The sequence below is a fragment of the Tauraco erythrolophus genome, chromosome 3, assembly GCF_009769465.1.
Source record: "Tauraco erythrolophus isolate bTauEry1 chromosome 3, bTauEry1.pri, whole genome shotgun sequence".
NCBI classification, from domain to species: Eukaryota; Metazoa; Chordata; class Aves; order Musophagiformes; family Musophagidae; genus Tauraco; species Tauraco erythrolophus.
Genome location: NC_141467.1, coordinates 50,432,037 through 50,445,928, shown reverse-complemented (window position 1 = coordinate 50,445,928; position 13,892 = coordinate 50,432,037). Strand labels below are relative to the sequence as shown.

At 35.5% G+C, this 13,892-nt stretch overlaps 1 protein-coding gene across 4 annotated transcripts in view; it reads left to right on the top strand.

Moving 5' to 3' along the window:
• SMCHD1 (structural maintenance of chromosomes flexible hinge domain containing 1) overlaps positions 1–13,892 on the top strand; it is a 92,369-nt gene that overhangs the window by 59,713 nt on the left and 18,764 nt on the right. For all 4 annotated transcript variants that reach the window (XM_086608581.1, XM_086608580.1, XM_086608584.1 and 1 more), the window contains 8 exons: positions 1,482–1,570; positions 2,735–2,853; positions 3,568–3,735; positions 4,974–5,099; positions 8,644–8,723; positions 10,260–10,417; positions 13,092–13,207; positions 13,667–13,728. In XM_086608581.1, the coding sequence (XP_086464707.1) occupies positions 1,482–1,570; positions 2,735–2,853; positions 3,568–3,735; positions 4,974–5,099; positions 8,644–8,723; positions 10,260–10,417; positions 13,092–13,207; positions 13,667–13,728 (918 nt within the window). The remainder of the gene's footprint in view (positions 1–1,481; positions 1,571–2,734; positions 2,854–3,567; positions 3,736–4,973; positions 5,100–8,643; positions 8,724–10,259; positions 10,418–13,091; positions 13,208–13,666; positions 13,729–13,892) is intronic.

The following is a 13,892-nucleotide window of genomic DNA, read 5'->3' as shown; positions in this document are numbered from 1 at the left end:
GATAGTATTTATCTAGCCAAATGCTGGATGCCCGCATCTGGTATCTTGGTCAAAAGTGACAGGCTGTAAATTGGACTTTAAACACTCCTAGTGAGTCTAGGCAGTTAGCTCTACTTATTGTATCTTTATAAAATTTGTTAAGATGAATCTGATTCGAAATGACTTTGATGTATTCCGTGTGTTCTTAATAGGTTAAAATTAAGTAACTAGTTCACAGCACACTGATGCCAGGGGTAAATTTGCAACAATTAGACATTTCACAGATCTGCAGTAGGAAAATTACATGACTAAGCATTAAGATTGTTTAAAATATTGGGAGCATAAAGCTGTCCATGGTGGAGTACTGTCAAATACAGAAAGATTTTTAGTTAAGTAGTATTTTCTGTTTTCTTTTATGGAGAGTGGAAAAGTGGACTGAATTGATACCTCTCTTCTTCAAAGGAAGTAGAACAGTGAATTGATTTATCGAATATTTTTAATACATTTTTGTTTGTTGTTGAAAAGCAGTCTCAGATCAAGGAGCTTCTAATTAGAGATTATTCTTTTGTAGTCATAAAAATTAATTGGATGCCATTCTTACAGATTTTTAAAGATTTCAACATAATTTTTGGCTTAGAACACACAAAGGGATTAAAAAAAAAACACGTTGGTTAACTCTTAAATCTTAAATAACTTACAGAAGTCAGATAACTCTTAAATATTTGGGGAGCCAGCACATAACATGTTAACCTTCATCAAGTAAATGAAAGGAAAGAATGAGATTGCTTAAACGTACCCCAGATTTAAGAGACTAGTGTTAGGCATAATTTAGACTGATGACTTCTGCTTTAGCATAGCAAACGAGGAAATGGAAATCTGATTTTTCGTTCTTTATGGTTGCTTGTCTCTGCCATCGCTTTTGTAATCTGCTCTGCTTTTGTTTTGCATTTAAGGAAAAACTGTGTCACTAAAAATGTTAAGCTAAGTTAGTTGTAATCTGGTTTTTAATAAGTCAACAAATATTTTCATAGTGTGGAAGACTGTGATACCTTTTTAGGTACATATCAGGATTAATGTTGATATTATAATTGATTTCACAGTAATAGAGATGTATTTTAATATGTAGACAATTGTTAAGTTACTTTGGCTTAGAAGTGTTGGGGATGTTTTTCTCCCAAGATTCTAAATACACCAGACTTGAATTCTACTTTATCTGGCTAATGATCTGATCTATGGTAAGATACTGGTAGGCAAGTTATTACAGGTAAAGTAAAATCCCATAGCATTGCTGTGGTTTGTCTGATAAGACTGAGGTGAAAGCTACTATGTAACTTGTGTGCACATGAGGCTTGGTCCTCTAAGTATATGCAAGGATAAAATTAAAAAAATAATAATAAATTCCAGTTGCAAGTAAGTTATAACTGCTGTATGCTTTATCATACCTGTTGTTATAAGTTATTGCCTTCATAAGAATGATTATAAGTCGACTTTCATCTGCTTAGACCACTTCCTGATGAACCCAAACACATTAAATGTAAATTAAAAGGATCAAACACACTGCAGCTGGGTGAAGAACTACAGAGTGAAATTGGTGAGTATTTGCATATTCTTCAATTTCTAGTAAGATATATTTATTTTTTCTTTGCATTTTGTTAGCCTGTTATGTGTACAGCTGTCAAGAGTGAATTACCTTCTTTTCTTTCAATGTAAAAAAAACAGATTTACATTCTCATTTATGGAAGGATCATCAGACTTCTCTAATTGCCATTTTACAGTTCTCGAGTTACCCTCCAATAAAATTTGCTGTGTAGTTTGTAAATTGGGACATTCATCACACTGAGTTCAAATTGTTCCTAAATTTTTGTTGAGTTCCTGTATTCTGAAATCTTACAGGCCTTAACAGCATTCAGATTATTTCAAAGGCATGTACTTCAAAGTGAAACATTTTAAGGTTAATTTTAACCTAAGAGGAAGACATGTTAGGGATCAGTCTTCTCATTTTCCTTCCTTTTCTGTACGCCGTTGCTACATGGCATAGTAAGAAATGAAAAATTGTTAGTGTATTTTGGGGCATTAAAAGCTGCTGTGCAAGTGAAAAAAAGCACATAGGACAAACTAACAGGTTTAAAAACAGCTTTCAATTTTCAGATTTTTTTAAATTTTATAGCTGGAAATAATATTTTTATTCAGAAAAAAAGTGGGAAGCACAAATAATGTGATACAACTATATAGATACATATTTTTTTTAATACCCTTTTGATACCCACAAGATGGAGGATCTCATCTATGTATACAAATACCTGAAGGGAGGCTGTAAAGAAGATGGAGCCAGCCTCTTTCCAGTGGTGCCCCATGTCAGGACCAGAGGCAATGGACACAACCTGAAACACAGGAGGTTCCCTCTGAACATTAGGAAACACTTTTTCACTGTGAGGGTGATCAAGCACTGGCATAGGTTGCCCAGGGAGCCTGTGGAGTCTTCATCTTTGGAGATGTTCAAAAGCCATATGGACATGGTCCTGGGCCACTGGCTCTAGGTGGCCCTGCTTGACCAGAGGAGTTAGACCAGGTGACCTCCAGAGGTCCCATCCAACCTCAGCCATTCTGTGATCTTGTGATACTCATGTAAATTTTCTCTATATTGTGTGTATGTTGTATACATTCATGTTCCATATGTTGTATAATGTTTCATTAAAGAAGCTGCTGAGGTAATCATCTTAATAATAATTTTAATCATCATCATCTATTTTAACAGATGTAATGATTACAGATCAGTATGGAAATCAGATTCAGACAGTGACGTCTGCGTGTGTAAATTCCCTAGGAGTTTCTGGGCCTGGACTTGATAAATCAAATTTGAAAATAACTTGGCAGGTATTTATAAGATGTCATAGAGTTTGTTTCTCTGTGGCCTTTGTGTGGTAATTGTCTTAATTCTGTCACACAGAATCAAACCAAAACTGTGGAAAGGTAGTCAAATTAAACACTAGGTGGTAAGCTGTGAGAAGATAGAGACTTAAAGCATTAAAATCGTATGATCCTGTTGTAAGGAATACAGCAGTATCTGTTAAAAACCTTATCACTGCTGCAGCTGTACAACATAGGGGCCAGTTCACGTCAGGCTTGAGTCAGGTTTGCTTTGTTTCTAGTCCATTGTTCTCTGTCTTTTCTTCTAACTTGTTTTTAGTCTTCTGTGTTTGTTTATGGTGGTACATTTGATTTTATGATCTTTTGAAGAACCTTATAGATTGGACTAATGATATTGTCTGACGTAGTTGAATTTTAAATGTGTTCTATACCTTTTAAAATATGTTGGATATAGCTAAGTTGTACATACCTCTTATACATTGAAAAACAGGTTCCTGAGAAATGCTTGAGTTTGAAATTGATCACTTCTTGCACAAGAAGTCCATCTACATTTAACAAAAGGAGTAGAACTTGTAGTTTAATTTTTAGTCCGCTGTCTCACAGTAAAAACAGCAAATAGTGTCTAGCAGGCATAAATATTAAACTACTGTATTGAAGAAAATGAATAAATTATACTTCTCTTTATTTGTTCTTGATAAAATCTTTTTTATTTCTCAATAGGAAAGTACTCTAACAATGAGAGTAAAAGGTATTCGGTTTAAACCTTGTTTACTTGGAAGCAAAGAACTGTGCTTTGCTTGGCGTGAATTTTCTGACTTTCTCAGAATAAATTTAACTGCAGGATCCCCTGCTAAATTACAGTTTGTGGACTGGCCAGAGTTAGAAAAGGTGAGTTGAATGGTTTTTGTCTGGAAAAAAACAACAACGTCACTAGTAGCAAGTCTTTTATTTCCAGAGCTTTTTGGAGCACAGGATGCAAAGCTGAAAACTCTGATTTCTTAGTATTGATACTTCTAAAAATTGTGAGAAAATGACAGCTCTAGAGACATTTTTTTATTCTGTACAGGACGACATAATACAAGCAAAATTAAGTATTTTGAAATCTGTCTAATTATATAGACGTTTTAAATGGGACTGTAGATGTGAAGCATTTTTCATACAATAACTACACTAACTTTTTAAAAGTAAACTTATTTTGGAGTAATCTTTTACTCATATGTGTGTCTGTTTACAATGCTGTATGTCTTAATATCCCTTAAAGTGTTTACTCTGTCCCATTTGCCCTTCTACAGATGTCTTTGGTGCAGCAGTTTTACTGTGGGCTGGATCGTAACACACATCTTCCACTGCTGTTTGCCAAAGATACTGTCCTTAATGACAGTAATAGTTGCCAGCTCATCTCCTTTATCTGTTATTGGGGTTTTTTTGATGTTTAGGATGTAGGAAGGCAGTCCCAAATTATGTTTACAAGTGTTTACAGTCAGAAAGTGGGGAAGGGAGTACAGTACTTATATCAAATGAAAAAGATTGAGATTTTTGGTACCTCCCATTTATTTGTTGGGTAATTTTTTTTTTATATTTCAATGTTTACTTTGGCTATTCAAGTAATAGTGCTGAAGTTGCAGCAGAAAGCAAAATAGGAGATTGGAAGCAGTTAAAAGAAAATTGAATCTCTGAGAACAGAAATAAAGATTGGCATGTTGTGAAAACGGAGAAGGAAGTTATTGAAGAAAAAAGTGAAACAAAAGGTTCAGAGAGTATTGTAACTTTTTATTCTACAAGTCTGTCGAGGTATATCAGAAGATAAAAGTTTTAGTCCGTTTGCTCTTTCTACAACAAGGAAACTGATAGGCCTCTTCAGAAGCACGTCTTTCTTTTTAGTCACATCAACACGAGTAACACGTGCAGTTCAATTCAAGTACTGCATTTTACAGTGACAAGAGAATGTAGACGGGAAAACTCTAGCAATACTTCCTGGAGTTTTATAATTCTGTCATGGTCTAGCTGTTATGGGAGACAAAAAGTATAGAAAAGACAGACACTCTTGCTCTGGGGATTCCTGACGGTGCTATGAATGTCTGATATACCTAGAACAGAATAGTGTAATTCATTCGTATCTCTTTCAGCCTGTTGCAGTGATTAATGGCAGAGAATTGCAGAAGCCCCTTATTGTTCAGCTGTGTGATCAGTGGGGAAATCCATCTCCTGAACCTAATGTCAAAATCAGCCTTATAAAGGGTAACAACTTAAAGGTAAGCATAGGCCTTATTATGTGAGCTTTGTTTAACACAAATTTTTGTTGTTGTGTCTACATTATCTTTTTCATTGTCAAGACATTTTTGAAAAAGTGAATGAAACATTGTAAGGACACGAAAGAATAATTAATCTCATATAATAGTAGTGTCATCAACTAGTGTAAACACTTCCCAGGACAAATTGCTCAGCTTCCTTTCGTTATAACAATCACAAGTAACAAAATTCCTAGACTACTGTGTCTCATTGTAATTAGTATACATTCTGGATCTTCTACTGAACTTTTTTCCAAATTCTGCATCCACACCACTCCATCCCCTGCTTTATCTGAGGTCATTTACTGAATAATGGTAATGACGATATGGTCCAAACTGGCAACCAGATCATTTTTATCTGGTGGTTCTTCGATTGTGTTTTCTGAATATATGACTTATGATCTGTATATAAAGCTAATCAGCAGGTTTGCACCCTACTTGATTATCCCTGTGAAAAGCGTTGGCAGTATAAACCGAAGTAAAACAATGAGGATGGAAATCTAACCCAATTTAAGTGGTTGCTGTCCTTTCCATGAGCGAAGTGTGAGTGTCAGATGGGCTGCACATTGGTCTGTACAAAGAAAGTAATTTGACAAGAATACTCCATTTGTTAAAATTTCGGTTCTTTTTATTGGGGAAAAAAAAAAAAAGTCAAACTTGTCAAACGTTCCTAACTGTCGATGCAGAGACTGCTATATTGAATGTGTACATTATCAATACAGGATAGGTTCATCCACCTGTGGACATGACTCTCTTTCCCTATAGGACTGGTCTTGTTCCCCTTTCATTCCTACTTGCCATGCAATTTGTGTCCCTCAGTTCTCTCAGAACACACAGCAGCCAAGACCTTTCTTTTGCTCACCCCTCAAGAGCTGTGCCACAGCCTCACCTTTCCCCCAATTTAACTATGTTACTATTACTTGTTTTTATTGGAACTTTTTTTTTAAAGGAAATGTCCTTCTATCTTGAACATTTTTATTCTGGCTCTTTTGAATCTCTTGCCATAGAAGCCTGCCTCGTAGTTTGGGATTTTTTTTTTGTTTGCCCCAGCTACTGCCTTTATGATGGCAGCTGCAACTCCTCAGGACTTCTAGTTATGTTCTTCTTGAGAGACCATACAACCTTGACAGTAATACTGTGCAGTTGTGCTGCCTGATCAAAGAGATGTTGTGGTGGCACGCTCTGTCCTTTCAGGTATTATGCCTTCCTCCAGGGACGACCAGCAGCATGTCGTAGAACATCTGCATGCTGTTTATCCAAGTGGGATGTGTCCAGGAGAAAGCGTGCTGAAAGCCAAGGTGGATCATTGTTATAAGGTGTTCATTACAGCGTGCTCTCCTAGAGTATCATTTCTAAGAGTTACTTTCATACATTTGCAAAGCGACCAACTGGGTCTTTGCTGAACAGACATCAGATCAGTATTCATGGGTACCTTGGATAACCCCTTCAGAGAACTGTCTTGCCTCGGCGTTTCACATAGGTTGTATGCAGTCTCCCAAAGGAAACGAGAAGCTTCTGGGAACTGAAATTCTCAGATAAGCTGTTTGTCTACATTTCACATCCCATCCTCTAAGTGTCCTAAGCCTGAAATTCTGCAGTTCCAGCATGCACATCCTGTACTCTATTCTCTATCTTACAGGTCCAAAACTGAATGAGTATGGCCAAACAGAAACACTCTCAACTCTTACATGCAACTCAGTAGTGGAAATGCATAAAGCACTGGTTTCTGTAGAGATTAAAACTTTCCATTCAGTGATGTACAGTCATTTAAAATATGGACTTACTTTGTTGAGTTTAATATGCTCTTCAGAACAGTTTATGAAATGTCTGGCGATTTTCTTAGTATTTCTCAGTGTATATCTTTACAATGCTGCCTTCCATTTGAACCATTAAGCACGCATTTTTTTTGCCATTGCCTTTCTCTAGTAAAATGGTAGGATAAATTCATGCTCGCAAAGCTGATCCATTATGAATCAACTTTCATAAATTTTTTTTTCCTGAAGTAGTTTCATTCTTTGAACTTACTGATGTGAGATTTGGGAAAGAAAATAATTTTAGAAGATGATTACCCACTTGAAGTATTCAGAAAACATTGGTTTTGTGTAAGTGGACACTAGACACTTAGTGTCCTGAAATTTGTGCTGAAATAGCAAAGGGAAAGCAATTTAGTGCCAAACACTATTCAAATAATGACAAACATCTTTACCACATTGTTGTGTTATATCATCAATGGAAAAGTTAATTTCCCTCATTAGAGACGAATTCATTACAGAAGAACTTAGAATGTATCCATGACTTCCTTTGCTGTCCTCCAAACTTTAAAGCTACTATCTGTCTGAGATTCTTTTGATACATTGACAAGGTATTTCTTAGGTAAGGCTAAGGCAACACGCACACATATTTGCAGAAGAAATAACTTCTACTTGCTGTAAGAGTGTATTAGTATTCTTTTAAGATTCACCTGTCTTTTTATGAGAGGCTAGGCATTCTCTGTCTGCTGTACCGGAGTCCATAGTTTCCAAAAGTTGTGATTGATGAGGAAAGTGAAGTGATAGCTTCTCTGCCATTTGATGTTTAAAGGCAAGTATGACTCTGGTACTGCCAATCACAAGATTTCACTTTCCATGACAGAGAAGTGACTGCGGCTAAGAGAGGGTGCACACAGAAAAACACTTTGAAGAACACCAGTGAGTTAAAGGAGAGTTATTTTCTAACAGTGGGATTCAGCAATAATTCCTTTAAGTCAATCGTTGAATTTCCATTTGCTTCAAAGGACTTATAATTAGACCTGTTTAATGTGCTAGGTAAATAGGAGATGTACAAGGCATTTGTGTTGTTATCCTAAAACAACATTGACAAAAAGTTATCTATCATTATTAGCATTTGATTAAATGCCATTTCTTACGGTATAGAGATCAGTTCTTGTTTGTCATTAAGTTTTGATAAATAAGGTACTGTACTTCATCACTTGTCATTCCACTTTCCTCTAGGTTGTCTAGCAGTCTTACGTTCTTGGCAGTGGGACTAGAACGGGGGAAGGGGAAGAGAGACACAGATGCTTTAGTTGTTTGTACTCTAGTTGTTTATTCTTTAATTTTTCCTACTCGGGAACCTCTGTGCAGACCGGAGAAACAGTGTAAAAGGGAATAGTTTGTAGAAGGTTTTAGAATCTGAAAATATACTCAGATTAACTTGTGCTGTGGATGACATGATAGCATCAGTAGCAATTAAAAAACTAACATTAACAAAAGATTTGAACATATTAATGAATGAAAATATCCTAGTTCAGATAAAGTGATTGTCTTCAAAAACTGGCAGAGAAAATTCTGAAACCTCTTAATATTGCATTCACAACAGTGTATCTTTCCCTAATTTAGAGTGCAAAATTACAAAGAAGCTGTTGCTCAAATGGAAAGACAGTATGCAGGCAAATGAGATATATATTTTATTCTAAGACTTGATACTCCTTTTGTGTCATTGAAAGAATAAAAAAAATTTTTTTTGACAGATTCTTCCGTCAAACCAGCAACATAAAACAGATGAAAATGGTAGGGCTAACCTGGGAGTTATTAGTATTCATGCACCTTGGTAAGTAGTGAAAACTATATGGAAAAATTTGAATTCTGAAATGTTGCTCACTAGATGTATTTAAGCTGCGCATTTCATAAAGTACCTACCAAGAATTAATTAATCTAGAGCTAAGATCACACATTTTTTTTATATATGCCGGTAGAAAGCCAGATAGTGAGCTTTAAGAAATGAAGTGCTTAACTAAATAAAATTCAATAGCTGCTTCTTTTGGTCTTCTGAGAAGCTGCTGCTCTAATTTTCCAAAGCCTGTTTTTTCTGGTCATGGTGAAACACAGATTATAATTGTCAACCTGTACCTAGTGCAGATGGTGTCAGAAACCTCTTAAAATGTTTGAAGTGTACAGGCTTTGGGTCACCAGATCCAGACGTTATGCTTTCAAAGTAGGAACACATTTTAAGAGTGTTGAAACCCTACTTCCTCTGGGTGCTAGCTATTGTTTGAAAGGTAAAGCATCCAAAAGAACTTAATTTTTTTTTCTTATTTGCAGTGAACTAATGAAGTCTCATTTCCTGCAGAGGTGTGTCCTGTGGCTCCTGCTTCTTCATGTCAGTTGCCCTGGCTCCCTTTACACTCACATGTCCCATCTGACTTTCCAAATTCATTATTTTGATATCCTCCTCAGGTTCACAGTTCTGCTATCCAGTCCCTGTACCCCTGGGCTTTTCTTGCAAGACTAGGTCGGCTGTAGATAGCTTAAAAGCTAGCAATAAGTGCTTATTTTTAAACTTAAGTATTAAGTGCTTATTCTTAAACTTAAGTATTTCCTGACAGTTAATATTTTTGCATTCATATCTGCAGGATTTGACCCATAATATTATTTTGCATTTGGAAGAAAATCTATTTTAAATGCTACTGATGGTGCTCAGTGTATTTATAGTCCCTGCATCTTGGTAGAATGATGATGAATATTAGTTAATATGTTACTGGAGGTTAGAAACAGGTGTGCTCAGTGTTAACATCCTATGTTTTATAGCATAATCAAAACTATCTGCGGAGTACAGCCTCCATGCAGTTAAGTATCATTTTCCCAGTTCTGTTTTAAAACTTAAATTTCAAGTTGTTAATACTGTAAAAAATCTGAGTTATTGTACAGCAATGAAGTCATCATATACTTGCAACGCGCTTCGCTAGATGTGAGTTGTACGCAGATTCACTCTTCGGAAACTGTCGCAGCAGAACGCTCCTCAGACAGCGTTTTGATCAGCTGGGCTTGCTTTCCGCCTTACTGTCTTCTGCAACTTAAATTGAGAGTTGCTAATTTCTTACAGGCAGGCAATGAAGCGTGATCCGGCTAATGAATATTAAAGCAAAATTAAGTTTAGTAAGCTAATATCTAAATAATATTTTAAACTTATGATTTTACTTGTTTAACCTTGGATTAACACTTCAATTTTTTTTCCCCTTTACTACGGATAACTTTTACCTGTTTTTTGTCATGCTTTCATGTACATCATTCAGACTTGAAGTCTGTTGAAAATGTCTTTTCAAAAGATATATTTTATAATAGTTTTTGTGATTTCTGTATATTTCAGGGGTGAGCACACTATACAGCTTAAAGCCTTCTATAACAAGACCACATTAGATTGTCCTATAATCACATTAAACGTCCTGCCTGATCCTGAGAAACCTGTCCGCTTGAATGTTAAATTTGACAAAAATGCTTCTTTTCCAGCAGGTGGTACCTTCCCTGGTAAGTATAAGGATTCTTTGGTGCAAACCAATCACTCAAGAGCTTTTTGTAAACCTATGAAGAACTATTTTGATGATTCTCCTGGTGTATTTTCTTACTTTTGTTTTTTGTCTGTTTTGTCTCAGTTCTTTGCAAGAGCTGTATCTGAGATGCTTCTGTAACACTTGGAGAGAAAATATATGTACATCATCTTTGGAAAGCATTTCAAATGACCTCTTATTTATTTGTTCCAAATTATTAGCTTTATCTGTCTATAAATGGTAAAACTACACAAACTCTTTTCTGTCCTTAGTGAAACACCATATTTCAGCTTTTTATCTTCCCAAAAGATGATCTGAGCTAGGTCATGCATGTTTTCCCTCATCTCATTTTCTGTGGAATAGTAACAAAGAAGGTAGCTATGAAATTATAGGCCAACTGTGAGCAAAGAGGAACCAAAAAGTGATCACAAGTACGCCAGGGACAGCACAAAATATTCTTCTCTCTTACTGTATTCTCTGACGAAAGGGATGATCTTTGCTTTCTAACTAAGGCTGCTGAGTCATAAAAGAAAAAATAAGGTCTCATGTTTTACATCTCAGTAGTATTCACAATAAGGAAAACAGTTAAGGAACAAGTTATAACCATGAGGAAACATCTTTTGTTAAAAGCAAACCAGAATTTGAAACCTTTGCTTTTTCCTATAAGGAGACTTCGGCATGAATAAAAGTCCTATGCTAACTAATTCCATTAATTCAGGAAGTTAGTGTTCTTTATGATTACTGTGGGAGTATACAAAGTATATAAATTTACTAGCCCTTCTTCCAGAAAATTTTTGTCTTTAGTTTGCAGTAACTCCATTTGCACTATGAAACCATGATACAAAGATATTCTTCAGAAAGCCGAAGTTACATCTAAATAAGTAAAATAGAAAACAAGTAAATTCTGTCACTTTAAATAAAATACCATGTTAAGGAAGGCAAAACAAGACTTCAGTAATAATTTATTAAAATTAAAAACCAAAAATATGTGAGACTTGGGAAGCATGCTGTATTTTGTCAGTGGTACTTGTGAAAGAGAGTCGAGTCATTTTCAAACTAATTTTTTTTCCCATTTGATCCCATCCTTGGTTAAAAAAAAAAAAAATCACATTTGAATCTTCAATAGATGACTTTTAGATCTGTTTGATGAAGTAAACATTAATAAATTTCCTATACTGAATGGTATTCACTTAAGGATTATAAATTAATTTAGGCATGAAATTGCTAAGGTACTAACTCTGATACGCTAATCCTATTTAACTTGACCCTCATTTGAAAGGAGTAAGTTAAGGTGACAAATCCGATGCAGTTTTCAGAAAGTTTCAGGAGAGGTCAGGGGAACTTTTGATCAGTAAATATGTTTTCAGTACTGGACAGTTGTTGGAAGGAAATACGAAGAATATAATTAAGTCAGTACATGGATAAATGTAGAAATGGGAGCAGGTTGGGAATAACATGACTTTTGTACTGGAAAGTGGTGCCTGGCAAATGTGTTTGAAAGTTGACAACTGTGCGAACATGAGTGATCCTGGTGTTATAGAGTACTTGGTTTTTTAGAGATCTTTTGGCAAGTTCTTTAACTAAAGGCTCTTAAAGTAAGCTGTTACAGGACACTGTCCTTCCTATACTTCAGTCTTTCCCATGCCTTTAGGTGGACTTAAAACCAAAAAGCTGTCAATCTAACAAGTGTTTTCAGTTCTGTTCTGTTTCACGGTGTGATTTCAGCGCAACATTCTGAATCTTTACCACCTATTTCTCTGTACTCCTTTGTAAACACTTCTAGATTCCTAGATGATAAATATCTCTTGAAGGTGATGAAAAAAAAAAAACAAACCAACAGAAAATCTGCTTCACACAAATCCGTTTGTTGTATCTGTATTAAATACCTGCAACATTTATTCAAATTTAGAATGAAAAGGATTTATTTGTAGTACCTAGGAGTTGAGAAGCAGAATATCTCCCACAGATATGAAGTCTATGGTGTGGAGACTTGTTTCTTGACCGAAAAATGTTCATATTTAAAGATAATAATTATATTGTCCTAACTTGGTGAGCTAACGTTTTTATGGAAAGAGATTTCTGTTCTTTAAAATACTTCATCCAGTGAAGTATTCAGATGAATACTTCATCCAGTCCTCCTTTATATTACAGTGTGGCTAATAGGTGGGGAAAATGGTAGTGGTGTTGGTACAGCCTCTTTCCAACCACTACGTCTTTCTATCCAGTAGTTCAATGGCTAAAGCACTGTGAAGGAAGAGGGAGATCTGGATTTCCTGTCTCTGAAGGAAGGAATCAGCTACTTAAATAGCTATTGATTTCCTGAGAGCAAGAAGCAGCCTGGCCTGCTATTTTGATGAGAATGATAATCTAGGAAAAGCAGACTTGAAATTTGGAGGTTCTTTTTAAAGCAATCATTGGACAAAGTAGGTGGTTGTTTTCCTAAGGATTGTTACCTGGTCTAATTACAGGGCCCGGGAGAGAAGATTTTCCATATCTGGTTTTAGGGGTTTTTTTGTTGTTTGGGTTCTGTTTGAAATGTGGGGTTTGTGTGGTTTTCCTCCCGAGTATGAGAGAGACACAGAAATTAATGGAGATAGGTTGTCTTAATCTGGAATAAGAATAATCTTTGAAAAATGTTGTCTTTCATTCTACAGATTTTATGGTTAGTGTTCTTTCAGAAGATGACAACATTATTAAAAATATCAATCCAGCACGAATTTGTATGAAAATGTGGGAAGTGCAGAGCAGCGCAAGTAGGATACCAACTGATGTAAGTCACCAACATGCGTCTTCAAAATGGGTATCTAAATGCTGGCATAGGACAAACTTATTTGTAGGAGAAACTTTCCTTCATTTAATTTAGGTCAATATCTTGTTCTAGATTTTAAATAACGAATGCTACATGTCAATCATATTTGTTTATTAACATCTGTCCTGTTGCAAGTTGTCAGACTGTTCAAATGTCAAGACTATCATAAGGACAAAAATGCTACTGCTCTGCAGAAACTAACTGATAGCAGGGAGACTCGTAAAAGTTGCCACCCCGGATTTTGCAAAGAAAACATTCCGAGAATTAAGAAAATGAAACTAGCATCTAAATTGTAGGTGATCTCTTTGAATTACTGTATGCTATCAGTACTGCAAATAGTTAAGACTTGATAGCGTATTACTGGTAAGGTACTTTAACTTCCGGTATATTGCATTAAATTTTTTGCATCTTTCTATTCAGATTACAACATTTAGCTGTAGTAAAGTGAAGGATGACAAGGAAGATGGCTTCTTCTACTTCAGGTATAGCAGCATTTATTTTATAATTACTGATGCAACTTACTGAACAAAATACCTGGTTTGAAATAGAAACAAGAGTTTTAGATTTTGATAGTAACAATCTGTTACAGAATTAGTATGATACAGTGCTATGAAATGGTAAAAGATATTAGCAAGATGCAATGAAC